The sequence below is a fragment of the Pteropus alecto genome, unplaced genomic scaffold (assembly GCF_000325575.1).
Source record: "Pteropus alecto unplaced genomic scaffold, ASM32557v1 scaffold8, whole genome shotgun sequence".
In the NCBI taxonomy this organism is placed as follows: domain Eukaryota; kingdom Metazoa; phylum Chordata; class Mammalia; order Chiroptera; family Pteropodidae; genus Pteropus; species Pteropus alecto.
The window spans coordinates 18,548,984-18,573,688 of record NW_006494609.1 but is presented as its reverse complement, the minus strand read 5'-3'; the positions used below and the strand labels follow the sequence as shown (position 1 = coordinate 18,573,688).

Here is a 24,705-nt window from a genome sequence, read left to right as displayed (position 1 = left end):
CCTTCCTTCCTTCCTTCCTTCCTTCCTCCCTTTTTTCCATACACTAGAATCAGTGCTAAGAGGACAATTAAAAAGTATAAAAGGGGTTGAAATTTGAAACATGGTGTCCAGGAAAGGCGTCATTGGAAAGATGACTTCTAGCAAAGACTCAAGAAAAATAAATAAATAATGAGAATGTTAGTCATGCAGATGGTACATGTTTAGAGGTACTGGGAAATACTAGAAGCAGCCAGGTCACAAAAGGACCTTGGGTGCCACATAAGGAGTTTGTACTTTTGCCTAAGGTGATGGACAGCCCGTGGAAAGTTTAAACAGAGGTGGCCACGGTTGCTGTGTGTTTTAGAAGCCTCGCCTGGTAGCAGCACGGGAAGAGATTGGAGATGGACAGGGGCAGAGTTGGGGAGACCAGCGGGATGGCACCCACTGCATAATTCTGGTGAGAAACACTAACCCTGATCAGGAGACTGGTGGGTCTGAGTCCCGCTGCAGGAAGCAGAATGGGTAAGAGTCGGTAACTTGGGGAACGAGGAGGGTGGAATGAGGCTGACGCCCAGGCGAGACGGGTCCATAGAGGAAAATCAAATGAAATCACCAGGTCGACATGCAACAAAATGTTACGCGTTTACAGGGATGTGTATTATGAATGCTACTGGCAATGGCTAGTCATTGTTATTTATAACTAAGCAAAAGACGATGGGTGTCTTTTTTGAAAATGGTACATATGACCAAACAAACAAGCAAGACTTATTTGGGGTGTGTCTGTGACAATTCTCTATTAGCAGGACGGGAAGCGCGATGGGCCCCAATGGCTTTGCCGCTCCCCTCCCGACAGACGCAGGCACGTGCGCGTGCACACACGCAGAGACACTAGCATGCGCACACATGCGCTCACCCACTCCTCCCAGCGGGCGATCTTCTCTGCCATCTCCATGGCTTCCTTGTGCTCCCGTTCGGCTTCCTGCATAGCCTCCTTGGCTATGTGCTCCTCGGCAGCCCTCCGCTCCTCCTCTACCTTTTCCTCATCCGTCAGACCATAATTTCGAGGTTTCCCAATCTCTTTGATGAGCCGCGTGGTGGCAAGTCTGTTCTGAGCATCTTCGAGTTTTCCTACATCTTTACATACCAGGAGAGAAGAAGGAGATCAACACAAACGTCTATTCTGGGCCTGTCTGCAATATATTCTGCTGCAATGCTAGGAAAATTCTTTGTTACTATAAACTTGTGATGGTAAATTATGTACATGTATGTAAATTGACATACAGGGGTTCCCTTTTCTAGTTGCCCACACAGTTCAGAATTTCTCGTCTCACTGGCAAATATCAGACCCGTGTCTGGGAGACAGGGAGAAAGGCTGGCCTTGGGTCTTTGCTCCTGACAGTTACTATTGATTTAAGTGGATGAATGGGGGGAATGGACTTCCTCAAAAGGAGTAAGTTCCCCGTCCCTGGAAGCATTCAAGCAGAGATTGGGACGCTTCGGTCGGGGGTTTGCACAGAAGGAAGTCCCGCACTTGTTGGAGCTTCCGCTGGGAGACCTCCGGGGCCATTTTGTTTTCTGTTTCTGAGAATCAGTGATTCTGGGATACGTTTTCAATTCATTAAGAAAAATTAAATGTTTCGGTTGGCCTACTTGAATAGAAAAAAGTCCAAACTCCAGAATATCTGACTAATGTTAAGATCAGGATCAAGAAAAAGAAAAAAGAAAAACAAAGGCTCGTTGGTGACAATGAGCTCTCCACAAAGTCACGCAGTAGTAAATTCTATCCCGTTCCTTTGGGTGTGCTTGGAAGACGTCTGCGTGGAAGGGTGTGTGGTGGACGCATTTTGGTATTCAGCACCTCCTGACCATCTCCAGGCAACCTCTCACCTGCCCCCATGCATACCACCGTGGTGCTCCCCTCCCCCACCCCATGTTTGTACTGTATAACCTTGACCTACACTAAGGGCACCGCCAGGTCCTAATATGGAAAGAGAGAAAGAACAGGGCCAATGTATCTGTTGATGGTGGAAGCAGGCCAAAAAAAGCAAAAACAGAAAGAAAAACTCACGTCTGCTTCCTCCTGGTTGCCTGAGCTCTGACATTTTAAACCTTATTTCTCTCTGATTCTTCTAGTAGAGAAATTACAAACCTGATGTGCTTGAAAGCGCTCTGAAACAGTTTTGAAAAGCTTTGCTTTTGGAGAAGGGGCTCATAGAGCACAGAGCCGCCCCCAGCAATACTTCTGCCCTGACCTGGGGGTGGGGAGCTGCAGACTGGGCGGGGTGGGCACTGACCACGCCGTCATGGCTGGCTTGCCCTTCTTGGAATGTAGAATTAGAACTGAAAGTCACGCAGCCCAGGCTGGAGGCATCCGGGTTGTGCGGTGGCCCCGGGCCACTCTGGGGGCTAGAGAGGAGATAGAGAGATTCTGGTCCAAAGAGCGAGAGAGTAAGTAGACGAGAGGGAAGGGGAGTCCAGAGACACAGGGAGAGAATGCGGGTGCCAGCATCTTTCCAGGGGCCCGTTCCAGACCCTCCTGAAGCCGGCTGCGTTCCTGACCTTGACACCATCCCCCACACTCACCCCTGTGACACATTTCTCCCCTTTGCTTTCATTGTCTCCTGGTCGTCAGCATGGAGATGAGGCCGATCGTGGGGGGCACAGAATGAGCCAGGAACACAAGGGCCACTCATTCACCCCTCCCACCATTTCTGCCTTTCTCGGCGTTTCTCCCTGGAGCTCGCCTAATATTTCTATAAATACTTTTTTGGGCTTTACTACAAAGATGACAATTACTGTCTTTGTGATAATTTGCTCACCATTTTTTCCTCGTTCTCTAATTAAATAGGGTAAATGACTTTCTTATTAGTAAGTGTCGAATCCTTAGCGTCAACATATATAAACAACATGCACAGACAGAGTCAGGTGAGGGCCAAACCCGATCACTTCTGAGGGTGCAGAACAGAAGAATCTGCAGATCTACGAGTACCGTTCCATCTTTATTTCTCGGTAGGCCATCATTTTAGGTGTTAATGTTGTTAGTACAAACGACATCACCACCTGCCGGACCCCGTCGGCGTGCCGACACGTCCTGTCTCTTTCCTCTGCCATTTGGAACAACAGTACGAGCCAGGGATTATTTTTCTGTTTCACAGATGACAACACTGAGGCAGAGCCAGAGCTGGAATCAGCTCGCCTGCCTCTCGTCAGCAGTGACTCTAAGCCTCCCAGTATTCCAGGGCCCAATCACTGTCCCGTCTGGCTCATGGGGGTGAAGAGAAGCCTCACGAGGTGCAAGGGGTTGGCCTGGCCCAAGCTTCCAGCAAGCTAGGGGTTTCTCTCCAAACCCAGAGGAGAAAGACTCAGAAAACCAGAAGGAAGTTCAGGGGTTCGCCCAGCTGCAGGGAGTGGGGACAGTTATGACAGCTGTGATCTGGAGCCAGGAGTGATGATGATGTTGATGGTGCTCGCTGTGAGCTAAGCTCTGAATAGAGTGTTTACGGGAACACGGAGAAATGAATTGAGGAGCTATGTACTTTTCCGAGGAGCTGTGGGGGGTCTGCTGGCTGTCTACAGTCAAAGAGGGGCTTGGTGAAGAGCATCAGTGCCCCCACAGTATTATGGGGATGAAACACTGCCCCCCCCCAACACCAGATCCAGGGGGTGGCCCAAAGCAGCCAGCAGCAAACACACATTTCTTTGAAAAGTCCTTTTAAAAAATGCCCGTTTGGTATTCTGCTTCATTATATATCCGTGTGTCTTCATATAACAACAACACCCCACCACGAAATCAAGAAGTCAAAGGACTCCCCAGGAGAGCCCCGTTTATTCTGTGACTTCCCACCTCCCATGCCCAGCATCTGGTTATATTTTCCTCTCTGTCCTCCCCAGCCCTTAGCTAGACTTAGATGGGGTTGGCCAATGTGCGTGAGGAGGGGGAGGTCTGACACGTGGCAGTCTCTCCCCACGTGGGTTCACATTACCCTTGAGTTCATTTCATACCAATATGAATCGGGTGGATTTCAAGTTCATCAAAATAATTGAAGACAGTCTCGTCTTCGGTGTTGATGTCCCGGTAGTTGCTCAGAGCGCGGAGGAACCGGTCCTGGCTGTAGTGGGTCCCCGCCACAAAGCTCTCCGGAAGGTTCATCACCCGGTCCTTCAGGAACTCATCCGAGGCATCCAGCGCACAGACGAATTCTGGGGAGAAGAGGCTTCTGCGTTAACCCAGTGACAGTGGGGTTAGACGGGCTAGCACTTACCCCAAAAGTCTGGTAACCGGCCAAGTCCTCATGTTGCGGCAAATGGCCTGACAGATTGGCCTTCTTGCTTCCTCTCATGGAGGTGAAATACATGCAAATCACTCACTCTTCCAGAGACCACCCTCGGAGGCCCAACCAGTTGGCATTAGTAGAATCTATTGTTTTTCTTTCCCTCTCTTCTTTTCTTCCTTCTTTCTCTCCCCTCCCCTCTCCTGTCTCTTCCTCACTTTAACTATAGACATGACTTCAGAAAGACAGAAATAACTCAAAAATAACATTTGAGATCTTAATATCATCAACTCTTCCTTCCTTCCTTCCTTCCTTCCTTCCTTCCTTCCTTCCTTCCTTCCTTCCAATAAAAGCAGCAAAAAGTGTAAATGGCAAATGTCTAATAACCCTGTGGTATCTATCATCAGCTTCACGGTCAATCCCCAAGGAGAAACATGGCTACGAGCAAAATGTTTGATGGCTAATTTGCCAAATTAATAAAAATGGGGACTCTTCTTCGGTTTTTACTTTTCGGTGGCTCCAGCGCTTTCCTCCCTTCGTGCCACTGGCTATAAAACATCTATGGCCAACAGAACACGGTCAGTGCTTACCTAAGTTTTGACACATGGATCTTGTTAATGATGGTGTAATTTTACCACCTGTAACTTCCTTTTAGACTATGAAAGCAGCTGTCTCTCCAGCTTCTATAAGTTCAATGGCTATTTGTCGAGTGGATGAATGAATGATTAAAGAGCAGGTCAGTGAAGTAAGCTTTCTAGGCGAGTTACTATTCTCAGACATCCTCAACGTGATCAGAGATACAATGGCGCCAGATGCATCGCAGAGAACTAGCTACCTATGAGAGCCTGGTGAAACGTGACAATGATGTTTTCTTCAAAAATTATATTGGTTCACCACATGATAATGCCATTCTCACTTGATTGCATTCTCATAAGCTTTCTTGAGTGAGCGAAAAAAGAAAGTGTAAGGGCAGGGCCCAGAGCAGGGTGCGCCCACAGGGTGTGCCCACGGGGTGCATGAAACACGTGTGAACAATGGCTGCTTCCTGTGTTAATAGTGAAAACAAAGGCTGAGGGCAGAGGCAAAAATTCAAATTTTTGTGGTACAAAGGAGACAGTGATCTAATTTTTTTTGAGGAAGATAGAAAATAATGACAGTTTCTGGAAAGGAGTAATTTACTGAGAACATACTAATCATCCCAAGCAGACTACATCTTAGACATGTTTGGACCGTGTCCAACAAAGACTGGGCAGCCCAGAGGGTCATTTTACTTCTGTGTCTCCATCTCCTTATCTTATAGAGAGTTTCGTTAACTGCTTTTTGGAGGCAGTAGAGTGAGAAGACCTGGATTTGAATTTACGCCCTTCTGTTTACCCGTGTAGTGGACGTGGATAAGTGTCCGGGCTTCAGTTTCTAGAATGGGTAAACGTGGAAGTAATTCCTGCCTTGCAGGACTGTGGAAAGGTTCAGTGAGCCCATATCTCGTGTGGTGCCTGGGGTAAGACAAGCGATTAGCCGAGCCGACTTTTATCTGTTTATGCCTCAGTGAGAACATGAGGATTTATGATGGGGTTCGCAATGAATGAATATTGCCCAGAAGTGATAAACTCTCATAACCTGGACAGACCAGGTTATTTAGAGTAATCGACTTTCCTTTTTAACCTTTTCTGAGCCAAATGCATAAATGAATGGGAAAACTGAGACAATCCATCCCTTTGGCACTTCATGCTCCTGCCAATGGTTTCAGACCTGTCCGGCAAACCGTAAACCCCGTCCCCGAGAATGACCACACATGTGCTTCCCTAAGCTTCATCGCAAGCCATGCCTGGACCAAGACGAGGAGAGGATTACAGCCGTGAACTGACTTTCTTGGAGACTTTGATGCAAGTGAGCAGGCCCTTCTGAGTTGCAACTGTCGGGGCCCAGGGCGGCCTGCCCCAAGATATCGCACAGTGGCATATTGACTATTTTGAATTAAAGTTACTTAAGAAACTGCTTGTGCAGGAAAAAAACCCTGACCTCTCTATCCCCTTAAAGGCAGGAGATAAATCTCCCATGTGATAGGGGCCTCCTGCTACTGAGGGAGGAGAGATAACCTTATCACAAGAGTTAAAAGAATCCAGAGTGGAAAACAAGTAGGAACAAGCCAAGCCTCAAACGTCTTTACTGAATTACTACCCAAGCCCAAACTTTGTTTAAATTCCTGACAAAGGAATTCCTACAACTGCCTAGATTCCTTTATAATGAGCACTACCTTTCTTTTTTCTGCCAATTTCTGACAAATTTATTGTTTCTTTGTCTAAAAAGTATAAAAGGGTGTCTGGTTCGATCATTTCTTTGAGCCTCATTTTATGATCTGAGCATCTTATTATGACTCTCCAGTGTGCACATATTAAATGGGTTTTTCTCCTGTTGATCTGGTCTTGTGTCAATTTTATTAATTTTATTATTAGGCCAGCTGTAAGAACTAAAGAAGTGACAAGAATGCTCCCTGTCCCTGACACGACCTTTGTACTAAGTTGCCGAAAATAACTATTCTTGTATTTACCATATGACCCCAAATTACCTCTCATGATTATACCTCATGCAAACTGATAAAAAAAAAAAGAGAGAGAAAAACTTTTAACGGTCATGGCAAGGTCACAAGAAATGCCTGCCAGTTACTCAGCAAATCTTTTTACTTGCAATAAGTTGTTTATGCTTCTCTTTCAAGAGCACTTGTGCAATCTCTGTGTAAATATACGATAGAATACACTTTCTGTGGAGTCAACAGTGAACCGAGAGGCTTTCTACATGTCCTGCCTCAGTTCTGGTTTCTGAACGTCTTGGAAAAGACCATGGCATTGTTGGCACTTGAAACAGGTAGGAGCGGCAGGGATCCAGCCCCTAGTCTCGTCAGCTGACCTTCAGAAGTCAGGGCATCAGCAGACTGGCTGCCTTGTGCTTTGTTTCAGGAGGGAGCAGCAGACATGAACATTTTCAAAGATCTTTAACATGTCTGCTATTTACCCTCAATGCATTCTTTACTTGAGATGTTTGATTTTAACTATATCTTTTGACTTTATTCCTGGCGGGGAAAAGTCTGCTTCATAAAGACTGGTTTGGTACAAACGATATTCCTTTCAATATGACCTTGGAGAGAGATTTTGACTTACCAGGTATGATCACTTTATCAAAGGGAAACATTTTGCCTCTGACTTCTTCTTCCTCCTCTTCATCTTCTTCTAATAAAACAAACAAACAAACAAACAAAACAAGACAAAATAAAACAAACAAACAAAAAATATATATATACACATTGTTGTGTTTATTACATATTTTATCTAGCAGTCACTGGCGAAAACTAGCCACAAATAAGAACGTATGTCTTTCAGACACAGTTTCCCTGATTTTTTGTTTATTGTGGTTGAGTGACTCTCACTCTGAACGGTGACTTTGCAACCTATCTGAAAGTAAACACTCAAAATAAAGGGAACACTCACGGTTGAACAGGTCTTTGGCCTGATCATAGGTCTTTGGGAATCCATCCAAAATGTAGCCTTGATTCCGGCAAGGCATAGATTTTAGCTTTTCTTTTATAAACCTAATTATATATTGATCTTCCAGTCGGCCTGATAAAAAGAAAAAAAAATATTACTGTGGAGTCACATTCTACACAAGGGTTACATCCTAAAGTCACCTGAAAAACTGTCGTGTTGTCGAAGGTACTATTGAAAATCCCTTATTTTTTCCATTATAGTGGAAAATACGTGGTTTTCAATTTCGAACACGACACCTGAATTCTGGTACACGGTAAAGGAGAAGAACCCAGCGAGCTTGTCTCCGAGGACGAACGGAAGCGAGCGCTGACGTCTGCCCTTCCAGGATGTCCTCTGTGGCCATGGGCTTCGGGCGCAGTTGGATGTGGAGTAAGTGGAGGGATCCAGAACGCTCCCACTTAACAGCGGGGTTTCCTCAACTCTCGTTGGATATTATACCTCTAGGACCTTAATACATAATGTCGACCGCTCCTGTGAGTTGAGATAGTATTTGAGTATGTCGCTAGCATGTGATTTATTAATAGTAGATGCTCAATAAACATTTGCTGCATTTGAAGAAAGATCAAGATTGGCCTGACCCTCGAAGGCACTGTTTTCTTTAAAGCTGCAGAAAAGCACGTGGCCCCGACCCGTGCCCTGTCTTTTCCAGTCGGCCTGGTGTTTCTGGCTTTGGCCCCACTGGAGCCTTGCCTGCTGGGTTCCTGCAGTCGCTTGGGGGGCTGAGCAGCAGGGAGCTTGTTCTGAGATCGGAACAGTGGGTAAAGGTGTGGGGATTCAGAACAGGCCTCCCCAAAACGTGCCGCTTTGATCGGAGAACTGTTTCAAACTGAAGGCAATCCAGACCCTGTGGGCTCACAACAAACTTTTACCCATCCCTCAAAAAATTTATATTATTCACCAGAATTTTAAATTTAAAATTTATAAATTCACCAGAAATAACCTTTTTTTTTTTTACCTATCTATATGGCAGGGAAAACTACTAATTGCTGAATATCTGCCCTTCTTATCATCCCATATATGACCTTCCTCCCTTTTGAAAGAAGGTACTTTGCCTCATCCTTAGCTCAAAAAGTCACATATACATCATCTTCCCTTTTTGTCTTTGAACTTCTTATGCAGGGTTCCCACACATATGTATGTAATTAAATTTGGTTATTTTCTCTTGTTCACCTGTCTCGCGTCGATTTAATTATTGGACCAAAAGAACCTAGGAGAGTTGAAGAAAGTTCCTTCCTCCCCCGGAAAGACAATATGATGCCACTCCACCACAATATCCATTTGTCATTCCATCAGAATTGTTGAACAGCTACCATTTCTAAGACACAGCCCTGCCCTTACATAGCTTCATGTGTACATTACAGTAATGTAAATTTGGCAAGTTTAAGAAATAATCTCTGACGCCTTTTCTAGGGTTATCCTACACTTTCAGTTTATCAGTGGGTCTATACAATCAAATAAATAGGGGTTGGCCTCTTTTCATCACTCTATTAATGACAGTAAAATGATCTAATCAAAACACCTCTCCTTTCTTCTCCCTTTCATTGTCATATGAATCATTAAGCAGTAACTGATTCAGAAAATAATTATCTTTCAGAAATTTAAATATTATGGCAGAGACAAAAATGATCAAAAGCGTTATTGAGCATAACGAAATTCCTCTAAATGACTTGACATTACCTCCCAGTAAGGCTCACAACGGTGCAAAGATATCAAGCCAAATTTTTACAAAAGTCAAGGGGTTTACTAATAGCCAAAGATGAGTGTTGTTGAAGCGCTCTGCTTTCAGTTTTCAAAGACTTCCCTGGTGAGGTGCAGGCGCATGCTCAGAACTCAAGCTTCTATTCCTTCCCACGCATGTTTTGGGCCGTGAGCTTTGTCATTCATTTCCGTTCCCTTCCAAATGTAAGTGTTTGGTGTGCAAGAAGGGACCTCTAGCAAGTTTATGATCATCATGGAGTGTGAGCACACCAAGGGCCAAGTCCAAGTGTCTTTCTCCAGAGAACTGTGACCTCTTAGGGATACACTCAAGGCCAGCGTTGAGCTCCTTGAAAGAGGACGGTCACTTCTGCTTTAAAATGAAGGAGCACAGCCCTACTGGATAGTCTTTAAAACACCACTCTGCTTTTTTTTTTTTTTTTTTAAGTCTGTCTTTCAACTAACAGTAATATTTAAAATTGCAATATTAACCAGTATTCATAATTACTAAAACACTATTTAAAAATAGGTAGCTGCAACTAAGTTTTTTTTTTTTTAATATAAGAAACTGCCAAACTCAGCAATTCTTTTTAATCTTATAAATATCATCATTACCATGACTGTCCATGAAAGGACAATGTACATTTCCTCCAAAGACCTAAGGGTTAGAGGGAGAATAATTCTTCTGAGGAACAAACAAACAAAAAAATCTCAAAAAGCTCAAAAAAAATTTAAATTCCAGGGTCTTAAAATAATCCACACACAGTACAGATGCTGTGAAGTCGATACATTTACATGTTTTTCCTCTCAACTTTTTATTTTCAAATTCACAGCATAGTCCAACAAGCATCTGGAATCCCACCAACTAGATTCAATAATTCCATCACGCTTTTGAAATACATAAAGTGAAGCAAGAAGAGTCTACAACTAGTACACTCAGTGGTTTAGGGCAAGTCCCTATTTCGGCTGCACTGTAAGGGGCCGACGGGAGTGGAATTACAAGAAGGACATGGGGTATCTCACTGGGGGTTGCGAATCTGTCTTGCTGGAATCGTTAGAAACGCATAATAGCAAACCGAGCCATGGAAGGGACAAGCGAGCCAACCTCTGTGTCCTCGTGCTGAGGAATTCCTGTGTGGGTCCGTGTGGGGGTGGTCAAAGGTCTTCCTTTGTTCAAATACGATCAAGGTCCACATTCTAGCTTCTGGTGAACGGGACTAGGAAGAGTTTTTAGATAAACTTGAGGAATTAAAAGGTATCTCCCTAAGGTTAAGGGGGACTGGTGAACTACTCCAATCCTGTAGGAAGAGGGTGGGTGGGTGGGCACGCCAGTGGGGGTGGGGGAGGGGAGGAGCACTTGCTATTCTGAAGATGTCCCTTTCCCCAAAGACCACTTCCTCCGATCCCTTCCAGACAGAGGCCTCTGACTCAGTTTAGCCTCTTGTATCTAGGGGAAGAATAGAGGCTCCGGCCAAGGACAGGCCTTTCCTGAGCTTGGGCGATGCAGTGACCGTTCTCAACTGGGCACCACTTCTACTGTAATTGCGTGTGGTCACTGCCCCAGGCACGAAAGGAGCCCAGCCAGTACCTTGCACCATCCTGTTACATGACTTCCTTGGATAAGACTTTCAGATCCTTGCAAAGACCAATCACACAAGTCTCTGCCAATAAATATCATTCAGTATTTGTCTTATCCCATCAGCTTGAACACTGGCTTAAAGTGTATGTAGGCGTGGCCATGCACACCTGTGGATTCCTAAAACTCCCAGTGCCTCACCCTTTATTTAAAAAAAAAATTTTTTTTAGAGAATTTTTATAAGAGTTTATTTGAGCCAAAACTGATGACATGTCGGGAAGCAAGATCTCCATGCTCCTCCCCTACCCTTTTGTGACAGCCTGCTGACATGTGAAAAGGTTAAAGGATAATTAAAACCTGAAACTGGACAAAGGAAGTCTATACCTTAGGACTAGTTTCTGAAACCCCTAACCGCGTTCTGTTAATCATGAAACTTGTAACAATGAGCTCATACGCTAACTGCCAATTTTAGCCTGTGTAACCCTGCTTGCTTGTGTGGCATGAAAAATAATCAATTGTATATAAACTGAAAATTACTGTTTGGCCATCGTCCATGAGAATACTGGCTATTGCCCATGGGAACATAGGCAATCACCCATAGGAACATAACATTCTAACAACAAGCTTTCTGCTTCTGTACTCCCCGCTTGCACACCTGACCAGTGGGTTGACAGGTAGTGAATAGGAGAAAAATAGACCTTTGTGTTTAAGATAGAATGAAGAATGAGATTTAGGGCTTAAAAATCTTGTATCTTGGCATTTCGGGGCTGCTCCTTTGTACAGGACAGCCGCCGGCTTATAAACAGCCTTTGAGAGCATACGTGGTTTGGTCTATTCTATACAGGCTGCAACACCTTTAATGTCCCCTGGCCAGTTTTCCTTCCACAGGTGTTCTCACAATGGACTGTCTCATCTTAGGTTTTTCTCCCTCCCCCAATGGCGGGAGCCAGGACTCTGTAAGACTCTAAACCAAGATGCCAACTCCCAGGTTCTCAGGGGTGAGGCAGAGGCAGAGGCAGGTCGGTACCTCAAAGAACTAATCCGCAGTTTCCCGCATATCTTCCTTGCCCTCTGGGAACTCTCTCCAGGACTCTAAATTCCATTCCCTCCTGGTCTAGCCCACAGGGAAGCAGAAAGCAAGGCTCAGATAATCAGCTGGTTTAAGTAGACACTCAGTCTATGCAAAGGGAGCCATTTTCTCAACGCCCCCTCCCCGCCAAGAGGAGGTTGGCGTGGCCTGGGGGAAGGAGGGGAGGAGATGGAGGGGTAGCCTGGGCTTCAGAGCCAGTCAGGAGGGATTAGAGTCCTTGAAGATGAGTAGCTGGGAGGAGGACGCTTCCAGGGACAAAAGGATGGAGGGCCAGAGGGCCAGAGGTTGGAAGGGCAGTTGAGAGCAGGGCCTCAGGGGAATGCAGTGGGAGGTCCTCAGTGGTGACCTGTGTCCAGGGCCAGTTTATACCTCTGTCCTTCCCTAACGCCCTCTAGCCTCAGACCAGCTTCTGAAGATCAGAAACAGCCATCAGCAAGATGGGAGGAGCAAGGAGAGAAAAGAAACCAAAGCTGCTTGATGCGGGGGATAAACTCTGTGTCAGATAAGAGTCCAAACTGCTGGTTTCCCGTTGGACTGGTCTCTAGACGATCCTAGTAGAACCAGTTTGATGGAGGATCTCAACTGTCTAAGTATAAAAACGAAATGTTTTTGTTTTTCTAGTAACTGCTAACTGACTGTTTTCCTGCTGGGTAGCAAGCTCTCATTGAAACATCTCAGTTCAAGTCCTAATTGGTGATTATTTGATCGGAATGGACTTCTTAGAGCATGAATAAACAATGAGGCTACTTGCTGATTATCTAAGAGTTACAAAGGGACAAGCCTGAAATTCCATCCCAGGGTGGGGAAGGAATGATTCCAGAGTTTGAGCTTAAAATGACACTTTACTCTAATGAGTCTCTTCAACAAACTAGTTAAAATTACCAAGTGAGTGTAGACTGAAAAAGAGGTCCTATGGAAGCAACCTCGCGGGGCGATCTGACCATAGATTCCTAACTGGGCAGGTGGTGTGTGGTCACGCCCCAGGCCTGGAACTTCTGCAGTGAAAGGTTTTCAGCGGGCCTGTCCACTGTTCTTGGGCACCTAGGTTAACACGCCTTTGAAATACCAGAAGTGACACCTTTGGAAGGGGCCGTGACCTTCAAGAGAGCACATGATCTTGCAAACCATCCGGTACTCTAATCCCTGCTTTGCTCCTTCCCACCGCCACGTCATCTGTCATCTTCCTTATGTCCCCTGCTTAATCTCAAATGGATAAAAGAAGGTGTGGATTTGTTATTCTCCCGGGCTGAGATCTTGATCTCTGGCATTTGGTTCAAGTAAACGCATAAAAATTCTCTGCAGGTTTGGGTGTTTCTTACATTAACATGAGTAAGAATTCTTTCCCCCTTATTAGTATGTCTTCCTGCATGAATTATGGGTCCATGTTAGTCATCCATTTTTTTCTACTAAGGATTTAATGATTTTCTTACTAGTTTGAGCATTTCATATTTTAAGAATATTAACTCTGTCATATTGGTGGCAAATATTTTTCCTGGTTTGTCCATTGCCTTTTAATTAATGATTTTTGATGTTTATAAAATATATATGACTACACATTTGATCTTTTTTTTAACTTGGTTAGTTCTTTCTCATCTTATGATCAATCACCAAAACGTTAACAGTGACTTTTTTTTTCCCCCTGGGGGGTGAGATTATAAATGAAATTTCTTTGTGGTTGTTATAATTTCTGTACTTAATAGCAAACAAGTAGTCTTTTTTTTAAAAAAAATATTTTTCAGTTAGAGTTGACCTTCAATATTAGTTTCAGGTGTAGAGCATAGTAATTAGGCATTATAAGTAGTCTTTCAAAACAAGGGGAAGAAAACCCAAAGACTCATAGACCAAATTAGAAAAATAACATAAAAAATAAATATGCTGTGCTGTTTACCTGGAGATAAAAAAACAAAAGCAAACAAACGCTGTTAACAAGACCAGCACAGCCTGGAGCTGCGAGCATCACCTGCGTTCTGCTCCATGCTCTCCTTGATGCCGTCCAAGAGCTCTTGGGCATCTTCCACGTTTTCCTCTTCTTCTTCCTCTTCACCTTCTTCTTCTCCTTCTCCTCCGTACTTTGGTGCCACAATCGCCTCCTGCACGCCACAGGGATATTGCAATTGGATGATGCCCTGTGCTGATTTGCTACTCAGTAATCACCTGGCAAGTGATCCTGCAAAAAGCTGGTACTCAAGCGGGGAAATGCACTCGACTTCAGGATAGGTGTCGGGCAAAGGTCGTCAGGCTGCGTGAGTCCACAAAGATGGATGATGGCCTCGTGGGTCCCCCTGCACTATGTTAGGAGAATAATCCATTTCTATGCTAAGGACAGAATTGCTTAAGAATCGACATTTTGCTAGGTATCAGATTGTATCTCACTTGAAGGAAACACGTTTTGTAGAAATCGAGACTTGAAAGCAGTTGATTGGGGGTAGGGAGGTGTTAAAAAAAAAAAATGAAAAAGAAACAACAGAGCCAAGGTGGAGTTGCTGGCCCCAGGACAGCAAACCCAGACTCAACCTCGGTTTCAGCCCCTGCCGGGAACGTGGCCCCTCACCAATCACTCTGGCATTTCCTGATCAACACTGCGGAGGTGTTGATCTGCCCACAAGCTGCCAGCAGCCTCGTCCCCGAGGAGAGGTGCCCTGGCCTGAAACAATGCTTTCTTTTCCTTTGCTAATACCTGTCACACCCCACCCAGTTTCTGCCCAAAAGAACCTTCCACTTTGTACAACTTCTCAGAGCAACCCTCCACTTGCTAGGCGGGGTGCTACGGATTCGGGAATCACTCAATGAAACCAATTAGATCTTTACGGATTTGGGAATCACTCAATGAAACCAATTAGATCTTTAAATTTACTCGGTTGAACCTTTGTTATTGAACAGAGGGAATGCAGAGCACAGTGCAGAGGATGTTTAGGGCAGTAAAACTACCCAGTATATTATAATGAATGATGGTTACAGGTCATTATACATTTATCCAAATCCATAGGATGTACAGCGCCAAATGTAAATCCAGATGTAAACCATGGACTTCGGGGGATGATGATGGGTCAGCATCGGTTCACCGATTTACAATGACGTTTCTGGAGGGGGATGCTGACAACGGGGGAGGCTGTGCACGGGAGGGCCAGGGGACGGACAGGACATCTCTGAATCTTCCTCCCAATTTTGCTATGAACCTAAAACCGCTCTAAGAAAATAAAGTCTTTGTTTGAAAAAGCAATGATAATCAATAGTTTGATAATACCCTGAGAAACATACATCAAGAATTTTTAAAAATCTAAAAATATTCCAGTTAACAGAGAATACATGATATAGTTTGAGCAGCAGCTGGAGACAGACCAAATTTCCAGGGCAAACCATAAACGATGCCTCCATCTCATGGAGGAAAGTCCTGTGGGGTTTCGTGGGCCGACAATAAAATCCAATTAAAATAACAAACCTCTTTGTAGGAAGTCATGTAAAATCAGTGATTTTTGTACTACAAGACTAAGAAAAGCATTTTTTAAAACGTTAAAGTTCCCCATAAAATAGTTAAAAGTGATACCAGTTTTGCTATGGCTTCGGAAATGACGTCCTTCAGTTTAATGTGATGCAGTTTGTAGTACTTGGACAATACCTCAGCGATACTGGACTTCCCCACAGCAGGAGGGCCGAGAATGCAAATCTTGATGGGCTGAAAGAGGAGAGGAAGGAAGACATGGCGAGCCCTGAACTGTCTGTAGCTAGACGGTGTTCTTTATTTCAGAGGTGGGCCTTTCTGAGTCCCTGATCCTACAGCCTGAGTCTCGCTCCTCCAGCAAAACTCAGAGTCACTTCCTTCAGGTGTTTAATGAGCATCTATTACGTGCATTGACCTGGGTATGGGGAATATGACACTCGATAAGATGTGCTTGGGAATACCTCAAGAATACTCAAAAAAAAAAAAGTACTCCAGCAGTGCATGCTACCAGTTTCATGCTTTTTGTATTACTCCTATAAAGATAACAAAGAAATAGAAGAATTTCTGGTCTGGTATAGATAGTGCTTTAATTTATTGCCTCGTGAATATTGTTTCTGGACTGTACTTGGTCTTTAATTATACTTTTCTTTTTAACACAGTTAATTCCAGTTTTAAAAAATATACTCATTAAAAAAAAACCATTAAAAATGCCATTTCTTCTGCAGGAAAACTTGCTTGAATAGTAAAAAAGCTCTGTCACATTCGTAATCAGTGAGTAAATGTTTATTTCTAACAGACATAAAAATATCAGTAAAAAATAGCCATTTTTTTCCAAAATGGTCCAAACTGTTGTGGAACCGAAGCCTAATATTTTTGCAAGGCAAATTTTAAAAATTTTAAATAAAAATTTAAAAAATCATGTCAATGAAAAGACCTTGCACTGACAGAGTGTCCATGTGCTTAAAGAGTACATAATTTCATCCATGAACTTGGCCATTGTTATTATTATTACTATTTGTCAGATGAGGAAACCAAGGCCGTGAAAGAAATAAGCAGAGACACTGCAGTGGGTCCGGGCGAGTGGTGAACATGAACAGACCCGTCGGCTTGGTGACCACTGATCTCACGGTGATGGCAATGACCCAGGTGGAGGGCAGTGGAGGGGCTCAGTCTGGACTGGCAGGGCTGGGCTCCTGGGTAGGCTTGGCGCATTTCCCAAGGCCCAAGGTTCAGCCGTTAGCTGAGCAGGTTCACGTGCATACGCCGAGGGCCGATCTACTTCCTGGGGTGAGCTCACCTTATCCAGGTACGAAAACTGATTGGCAGTTTATTCATTTGTAGTGAGTAGTACAACTGCCACTGAACTCAGGACCCTCTGATGCACGTGGCACAACTACTCCATCATGATGGGCAGACAGGCACAGATGGCTGCTTGATGCACTTTGAGTGGAACGAGGAGAGTCAGAGGGATGGACTGTTGAGTGGCATCTGGTCAGGACGACTGCGCTGCTAAAGGAACCGGAATCGTGGACGCCCTGGGCTTGGGGCTCCATCTTTTGGCGTGTCGCTGCTGCAGCACTGCCGACGTTCGTTGCCCTCATAGGGGTTCCTCCTCTATGCCCCCAGAGATGGACAGACTCGTTCAATTTCCAGATATGCTTATTCCTTCTATCATGCTCTTGTCCAGACTTGCTAATCAAGAACCATATGGTCTCTTTAAGGTGTCTTATCTTTAACTGCATGCTGTTCTACAGTTGATGCACAGAGGAAACACTAATCTAAACTCTTGGGCTGGGTAATCTTCAAGTACAGCAGCCACGGGTATCTCAGATGCTTTAAAGGGTCATTGTTTCTTTGGCTAAGCAGCACATCTTTTACTTATTCTTAACGAGGCATGTTTCTCAGGAGAATATAGTTCTTAGGATACATGGTGACACTGATCTTGCTTGGATGAAGTCTTCCCATGCACAGTGTAATTACGACATTACTCTTTACTCATATGCTATTATTACTCTTTACTCATATGCTACTGTACAGTTGTCAAAACATTCTCTCATGTAACGCCCATGTTCATCCTTGGACTGCTTCTGTGGAATAAACCCCAAGATCTGGGCAAGAGCGGGACGTGGAGGCTCTGCGGTTAGGCCATACTGGCCGAGTTTGCAGCCTAGCTAGTTTGAATCCATAACTAGCTGTGTGACCTTGAAGAAATTGCTCCATCCCTCTGAGCTTTGGTTCCTACATCATAATATGGAGACAAGAATATCTATCTTGAAATGTTGTAATGATTAAAATGACCAGCAAATTTTCTGGCCAATAGGATCAAAGTAATCATCGGGCTTCTTCTACCTCCTTCCTACCCTCTCCCATTTGTATACCCAGGGCTGACACAGGCAGGCCAGTAAGGCCCCTGAGTTCTTCCCTTATATAAATACACAGCTCTGTGACAATCAGTCTTGAGCTTACTATCATATGTGTCAAGCATAACAGTCATTCTCCATGTTAACTTTAAAATTTTAAACATTCAGTAGACAGTATCAATCAAATATACACAATAGATTGTTAGACCTGGACAAATGGGTCAAATCTGAAAAGGAACTTGAATTTAGAAATGTAGGCATTTGAGAAGGGAAATTACTTTCATTGATATAATGACATGAAAAGTTTCACGTTCTTTGCTTAACTCCGAGTTTAAACAGGACTCAGTGATAGTTACCAATAATCCTCTGCTTTGCTTGTACTCTTTGAGGATGCTGTTGATGCTTTCCACAAATCCTGCTTGGGCCACCCATCGGATGTTAAAATTCTCCTTCACAAAGAGTGCCTCCATTCTCAAGTTGACCAGTAAATGGTCAATACTCTCTTGCTAAGAGATAAAGGCACATTAGAGATTTGTCTCTGTCTCTCTTTTTCATTTCGACAGTTATAACAGACCAAAATCACTGTGGTTGTTAAAGAAAAAATACACACACACACACACACACACACACACACACACACACAGTCCCTAAACATGCAAGTCAATTAACGCAGCACTAAGTATTGATGGAGTGCACGCTGTGACACTCTGTGACACTCTGAGACACTTCTAAACTCTCCCCAAGTCTGCTCTTCTATGATGGGCAGAAAACTGGCTCTTGTGGTTACACAATCAGCTCAGAGAGTAGGGCTTTCTTTTAAAGAATTTTAAAATTGTATCTACTTTCTGAATAGTGCAAACCCACGGTTCGAAATCCTAGAGAACAAAAAGCGTAGAGGAAAACATTGCCTTTGACACCCATCACCACCCACTCGGTTCTGCTCCGCAGAAGCAACCAATGATGTCAGTCCTTTCAGAAACATTCTCAAATGCAGTGTTTTGATCAATTTATCACTAAAAAAAGAAAGTTTCATCCTAAAGCTGGCTTGGAGAGCACACTGCATGACTAAAACTGTATTGGTTTCCGTTGGGATGGAATCGGAATCTCAGCCTCCTATTTGAATCTTAGAAAGAGGCCAAGGAGAATGGCCCCCAGTGTTTGTACCGCATTTTACATATCAAACCGCTTTCAAATACATTTTCCGACCACACCTCTGAGAGTTTTTCAGAAAAGAAAAGGGGATGTCAGAAGAGAAGAGGAAGTGGCTTAAGGTGGGCATCTAGCTGTGCAGGAGGAGCTGAAGGTGAGCTGGGAAGCCAGGCATTCTGACTGCAAATCCCTCAAGAATCATTACATTGACGGAAAAGGCAGGAAAAAAGAGTCTCATATACTAACTGTTAAGTCCTTGGTTAGGAAAGCATTTTCTCTGGGTACTTTCTGGATTTTCCCAGGGCCGGTATGTTTACTGATGCACTGTTAGAGAAAAATAGAAATATTATTTGGTTAACCTGTAAGATTTTAATATAAAAGTTCCCAGATAAATGCAAAAACATAACTGAATACCAAAGAAAAAAATATTGCTAAACAGAGGGGAGTGCCTTGAGGGTATTCATTCATGCATTTGTTCCATACGCATTTAAAAATCACTGCGTGCCAGGGACTGGAGATGGAGACGAGAAAGGCCCAATTCCTACCCTCAAAGATCTCCTAGTCTGAAAAGGGATGCAGACGTGTGTACACAGATGTATAATGTTTGCAGCTGGCAAAGGGGATGCCTGGAGCATGGAAGAAACTTCTAGCCTATGCAAGAGGCGGGAAGGAGGCAGGGATGGTGCAGAGGAAGATATCTGAGCTGAATCTTAAAGCTGAGTGGGAATGACCAGGGGGAAGTCAGGAGAAGCATACTCACTGGGCCAGCTGGGCTCTAAGGTGATAGGTGGCTTTAGCCAGAGTGGAGTGGACCAAAGAGGGAGCCCTCACAGACCCAGAGCTTTTGGAAGCTGCCAGTAGGTTTGGAGAACCTGACCACATCAATATGTTGAGGTGAGTGTCCACAGACACATTTTAGTATTCTAGTTGTTGCAGAAATATTGGGAAACAAGACCAGCAAGAAACCAAGCAGCACTTGGAGAGTTGGAGAACTCAGGTTTATTACGCCAGCGGTCCCAGAAGAGCTAGTGCTCTAAAGATCTGGGCCCCAAGCTCAGGGGAAATTTTGCTTTTATATGCATGCTGTTACAGTTGGCATGCGCTGGTTGGTTGATTTGTCCTCAGGTGGTAGTTGCTATGGGTTACACGGTGCGCAGAACTTGGGCTACAGGCAGTTACACAGAATGAGATTTTCCAATGGGAATTTAGGTAGTGATCTTGAGATCACTCTGCCCTTCGGCCTATGCAGCAAGCACATCACAGGAGCAGAACAAAGAGCTAATTACAAAGTTAGCCATTTGAATGGAAAATTCCTCTTCGTGGAGAGTGATTTTTGTGTGTGTGCGTGTGTGTGTGTGCATGCGTGTGTGTGTGTGTGTGTGTGTGTGTGTGTGTGTGTGTCAAATGCAGATGGTGAGTTTGGTTTTAAGACTATTCCACATTAGGAGCCCCCAGTCTTGTTAGCTTACCTGATTCCATAACTATGTTTTAAGGGTAAAACGATTTAAGAAATGCCAGCAAATATGGAATAAGGTGGCTGTACCTTGACTAAGTCTTCCAGGGTGTGGATAGACTCATCCACAGCAACCAGGTAATGATGCTTCGGCATGTGGTCGATGATGTTTTGTATCACTCTGCAGACCAACAGGGAAAACCATCACCGAGGGGAAAAGCAAATGAGATGCAGTAAACTAGAATTCACTGCCCACCACAGCCATGGGCCAGTCACCATGGAGGCTGGTGCTTTAGCAGGTTATCTCGCTCCATTTCCAGCAAGGTCAAGGTTGGGAGGATGATCTGCACTACAGATGAGCAAGGCGGTAAGGGGTTAAGTGACTTTTCTCTGACTATAGGGCCACAGGATTTGAAGGCAGATCCATCTGGCTCCAGATCCATTTAGTGTACATGAAAGACTATCTGAGCCTATAGGACTATCCATAGTTTATGAAGTCTGCCCTTGCGGAGGCTCACTGAAGCCACACGACAGTGCTTTGGGGCAGGTGTTTGACAAAGTAGACATGGATTCAGAGAAGCTGCGGCTTTCTGAAGGGAGTCACATAGCTCTAGGAACTGGATCTAAGATTTCCTACCCTGGATTAATAATAATTGCCAACATTTCCAAGTGTTTAACTCTGTGAGGGACTGTGCTATGGGCTTTCCAGGTGTTATTCTGCTGAATTCTCACAACGATCCTACCAGGTAGGTACTATTGGTATCCTTCCCTTACAGACGAGAAAATCAGGCACAGAGAGGTTAAGTAACATTCCCAGAGTCACACAGCTGGAGAGAGGCAGAGCAGGGATTTGGGTACAAATGAAAGAATTCCAGAGAGAAACAACAGCGAATAGGAGTCTATCACAAGACTGTCAATTCTACCCCCATTTTAACTTCTTTTTCAGTAAAATGAAAACACATGCACACATCTAAATGTCCATTTCGTACTTATTTTAGATTAATTTCTCAGAACATCTCATCTTTTAGTTTCTTCCTTTGTTAAGTATTTGACAAACTTCAAAGAAATCTCTAGGAAAAGATGCTATGGAAAAGGGCCCTGAGTCCTTCTGTAATGGGAATAATTTCACTCTCTACTTAATGTTTGGAAGTAAGACGTTAAGGACTAATGCTAAGTATTTTGTTTTAATAATGTAAGATATTCTTTCACATCTTTAAAACCCGATAACATAATAGTATAATATCTCCTCAGAAAAGAAGGGCTCATTCTGGCCACTCTGCGTCCTGCGTAAATGCTGGCCGGAGCAGATCTACGTTTTGGGTTTTGTTTGTTTGTTTGTTTGTTTGTTTGTTTGTTTGTTTGTCTTGGTTTGGTTTGTTCGTTTTAAATCTACGTTTTGTATGGAGACTGAAGCTTATACAATCCAAAGGATTCTTCTTTAAGAAAAATAATAAAAATTAAGTTTAGGGCCTTGGAAGAGACTCATGCAGGGGAGGGAGCCTGAAGTTTAAGCTTCACTGTTTCCCAGTCAATCTGTAAATTGGCTTGAGACTGTGACCAATTTATTAGTAGCCAGTGGATGAGAGGAAGAGTGAAATCTAGGAACTAGAATCTCGGGGAAGGGCTGACACTGCTCCTTCCTGGGGTGGGAAGTGTGGTGTGTGTGTGTGTGTGTGTGTGTGTGTGTGTGTGTGTGAGAGAGAGAGAGAGAGAGAGAGAGCGAGCGAGCGAGCGAGCGCACAAGCAGAGGGGCTGGTAGAACAAAGCCCTGAAATGTAGAGCTGATGAACCACAAACAAAATGAAGCATCTCTTCGACCTAGTGTTTAAGTCAGTGTCTGCAAAGAAGAGGGGCCTCCGGACCTATCTGGAGCACAGAGGTGGGATATTCTGTGAGTGAAAAACGAGTATTACTTTTACCTTCAGTTGCCAAAAAAAACCACCTATCTGATTTCTGGAATTTAAGTTGGTGGGTTGGACGTTTCAATCTCATCTGGGACAAAAGAATAAGAAACTGGGTCCCCAGAATGAACATAGCAAGTTCTTTCTTTTCCAGAATTGCAAGACGTGCTATTCTGCTGATAAAGTTTCTGAAAGATGAACCTGAACTTGTCATCGGAAATGTGGAGCTTTTAGATGGTGGACACTATTTCATCTGACACAAAATGGAGGTAATAACAGCAGCTTTTGCTTTGGGTCGTTGTGAAAAATAAACACAATAAAACACGCAAGGGGCTTAGCACTTGGTAAGTGCTCAATAAATGTTCACTTATAAATGAACGAGATAGTCCAGGACTTCTAGAGAAGTCATATCTCTGGGAGAATACTTACCCTGCTAGATCAAGAACATGAATTGCTGGAATGATATTCATTCCATCTCCAAAAACTGGTAATGCAGGGACATCACCCAACCAAGCCAACTAAAGGAAAGAAAAGCGAAAGCACGTTTTCCCTGTTATACGCATGTGACAATTACAACTCACATACAGAGCCATAGTCAGAGGCACCCATGAGATCTATCAGATGAAGTAATCATCAAATGAAGCCTCAAATAGATGTTTTATAAATCAGTTCTGATGAGATTTATCAAATCCTATTAAGATAAATGAAGTGTAACCTCAGGGCTGAAATACTTTTCAAGAAACCTATAATTTCATCAGCTATCTTTAGTCGTCATCTGCATGCTATCGACACAGAAAGAAAATGCTTTCGTATGCATGGTGTCTTTCTCACAAAATTTAAAATTACCCCCTCTAGCTGGGGGTAATTATCACCAGTTCATAGATGGAATGCTTAGTAAAGTATCCTGCAGGACCTTACACTTCGGATGAGTCCTTGAGCCTGGATTTGAACCCTGATCTTCAGACTCTAAATCCATCTTTTTCCCATCATTAACTATTTCAGTAAATAAACAGTCTGGGTATTGTTTATGAATCATGTACTCAGTTATTTTAAATTGTTTTTAAAAAGGTAGAGGTGGAGGCCACAGTAGATCACTGAATCTTGAAAAATATTTTGGACTTTGGGAAACCATTTAAAAGTTTTAAGCACTGACGTGGCATCATCAGATCTGCTTTCCTTGCCTTGAAAAGGAATGATGGGAAGAGTCTAAACGGGGAGATGGAGGCCATGACAGTTGTGCAGACAAGAGATTGTTTAGGTTTACCTGAAAGTGGGGAGTCGGGGGCGTGAGGTTGGAGAGGAGGGAGATATTGAGGAGGTTGGCTTTATAGTACCCAGAGATTTTGTGATGGGTAAGAAAGAGGGGAGAGTTGGGTTCTAGCTGGTACAGCTGGGTGGAAGGTCATCCAATTTTCTGAGCTGGTCCCTGAAGGAGCAGCAGTTTTGGGGTGACTGTAGGAACCGTTTAGATTTCTGAAACATCCAAATTGAGGTGCTGAGTAGGTAGCTGGATCTACAGAGCTAGAACTAAGGAGAGACAGCCCCGCTGGTGACTTATGTTTGAGTCCCTGGCAGCTATCCCGGAAATGAACAGAGCCACGCAGGTAAAGAGCGCGGATGAAGAAGAGGGTCTAGGGCAGGGGCCCGAGAACGCCGTCGTTCAGCGGTCGGGTGGGCAAAGAGCAGCTGAGAATGGACAATGAGAAAGGCCCTTCTTCAGCTTACCCTCGTCGGCTGTCATAACTCTTCTATTAAAAAGTCAAACCAACCAGCCCTCTCTGACTACGCTTCTCCTGGCTCCTGCCTTCTTCCTCTGTCCCACTTGACAGCAACGTTTTTTGAAATACTTCTCTGTTCTCACCATCTCCACTTCCTCTATCCCCGTTTCTTCCCTCTTGAACCTGCTCATATCAGGCGTTTGTCTTACCCCATTCCGAAAAATCCAGAGGTCGAGTCTCAGGTTTCATGTTATTTGAGTATCTGCAGCATTTGACACAGTCGTCATTATCGCTATTTAGAAACACTTTTTTTCACTGGGTGTTTTTGATGGTCCCCTCTTGTTGCCCCCTTACCTCACAGGGCACCCCTTCTCAGATTCCTTTCCTGGTTCCCTCCCATCTCCTTATAGTCTCCAAATATTGGAGTGTTCTGAGTCTCTCCCTTAGACCTCATCTCCATATCTATTCTCTGTGACGTCATCTGGTCCTACGGCTTTAAACACCCCCCATATGGTGGCAGCTCCCAAGATTATGA

At 44.1% G+C, this 24,705-nt stretch overlaps 1 protein-coding gene across 3 annotated transcripts in view; it reads right to left on the bottom strand.

Annotated features, from left to right (window-relative positions):
• AK7 (adenylate kinase 7) overlaps positions 1-24,705 on the bottom strand; it is a 48,508-nt gene that overhangs the window by 3,171 nt on the left and 20,632 nt on the right. The window contains exons 7-16 of one of the 3 annotated variants that reach the window (XM_025042146.1): positions 22,882-22,970; positions 20,642-20,732; positions 19,345-19,422; positions 18,306-18,455; positions 15,695-15,823; positions 14,111-14,240; positions 7,733-7,861; positions 7,406-7,471; positions 3,982-4,179; positions 893-1,113 (exon numbers count right to left, since the gene is read on the bottom strand). In XM_025042146.1, coding sequence (XP_024897914.1) covers positions 893-1,113; positions 3,982-4,179; positions 7,406-7,471; positions 7,733-7,861; positions 14,111-14,240; positions 15,695-15,823; positions 18,306-18,455; positions 19,345-19,422; positions 20,642-20,732; positions 22,882-22,970 — 1,281 coding nt within the window. Of the gene's footprint in view, positions 1-892; positions 1,114-3,981; positions 4,180-7,405; positions 7,475-7,732; positions 7,862-14,110; positions 14,241-15,694; positions 15,824-18,305; positions 18,456-19,344; positions 19,423-20,641; positions 20,733-22,881; positions 22,971-24,705 lie in introns of all 3 variants that reach the window. The other 2 variants (XM_025042147.1, XM_006925569.3) reach the window with 2 other exon arrangements.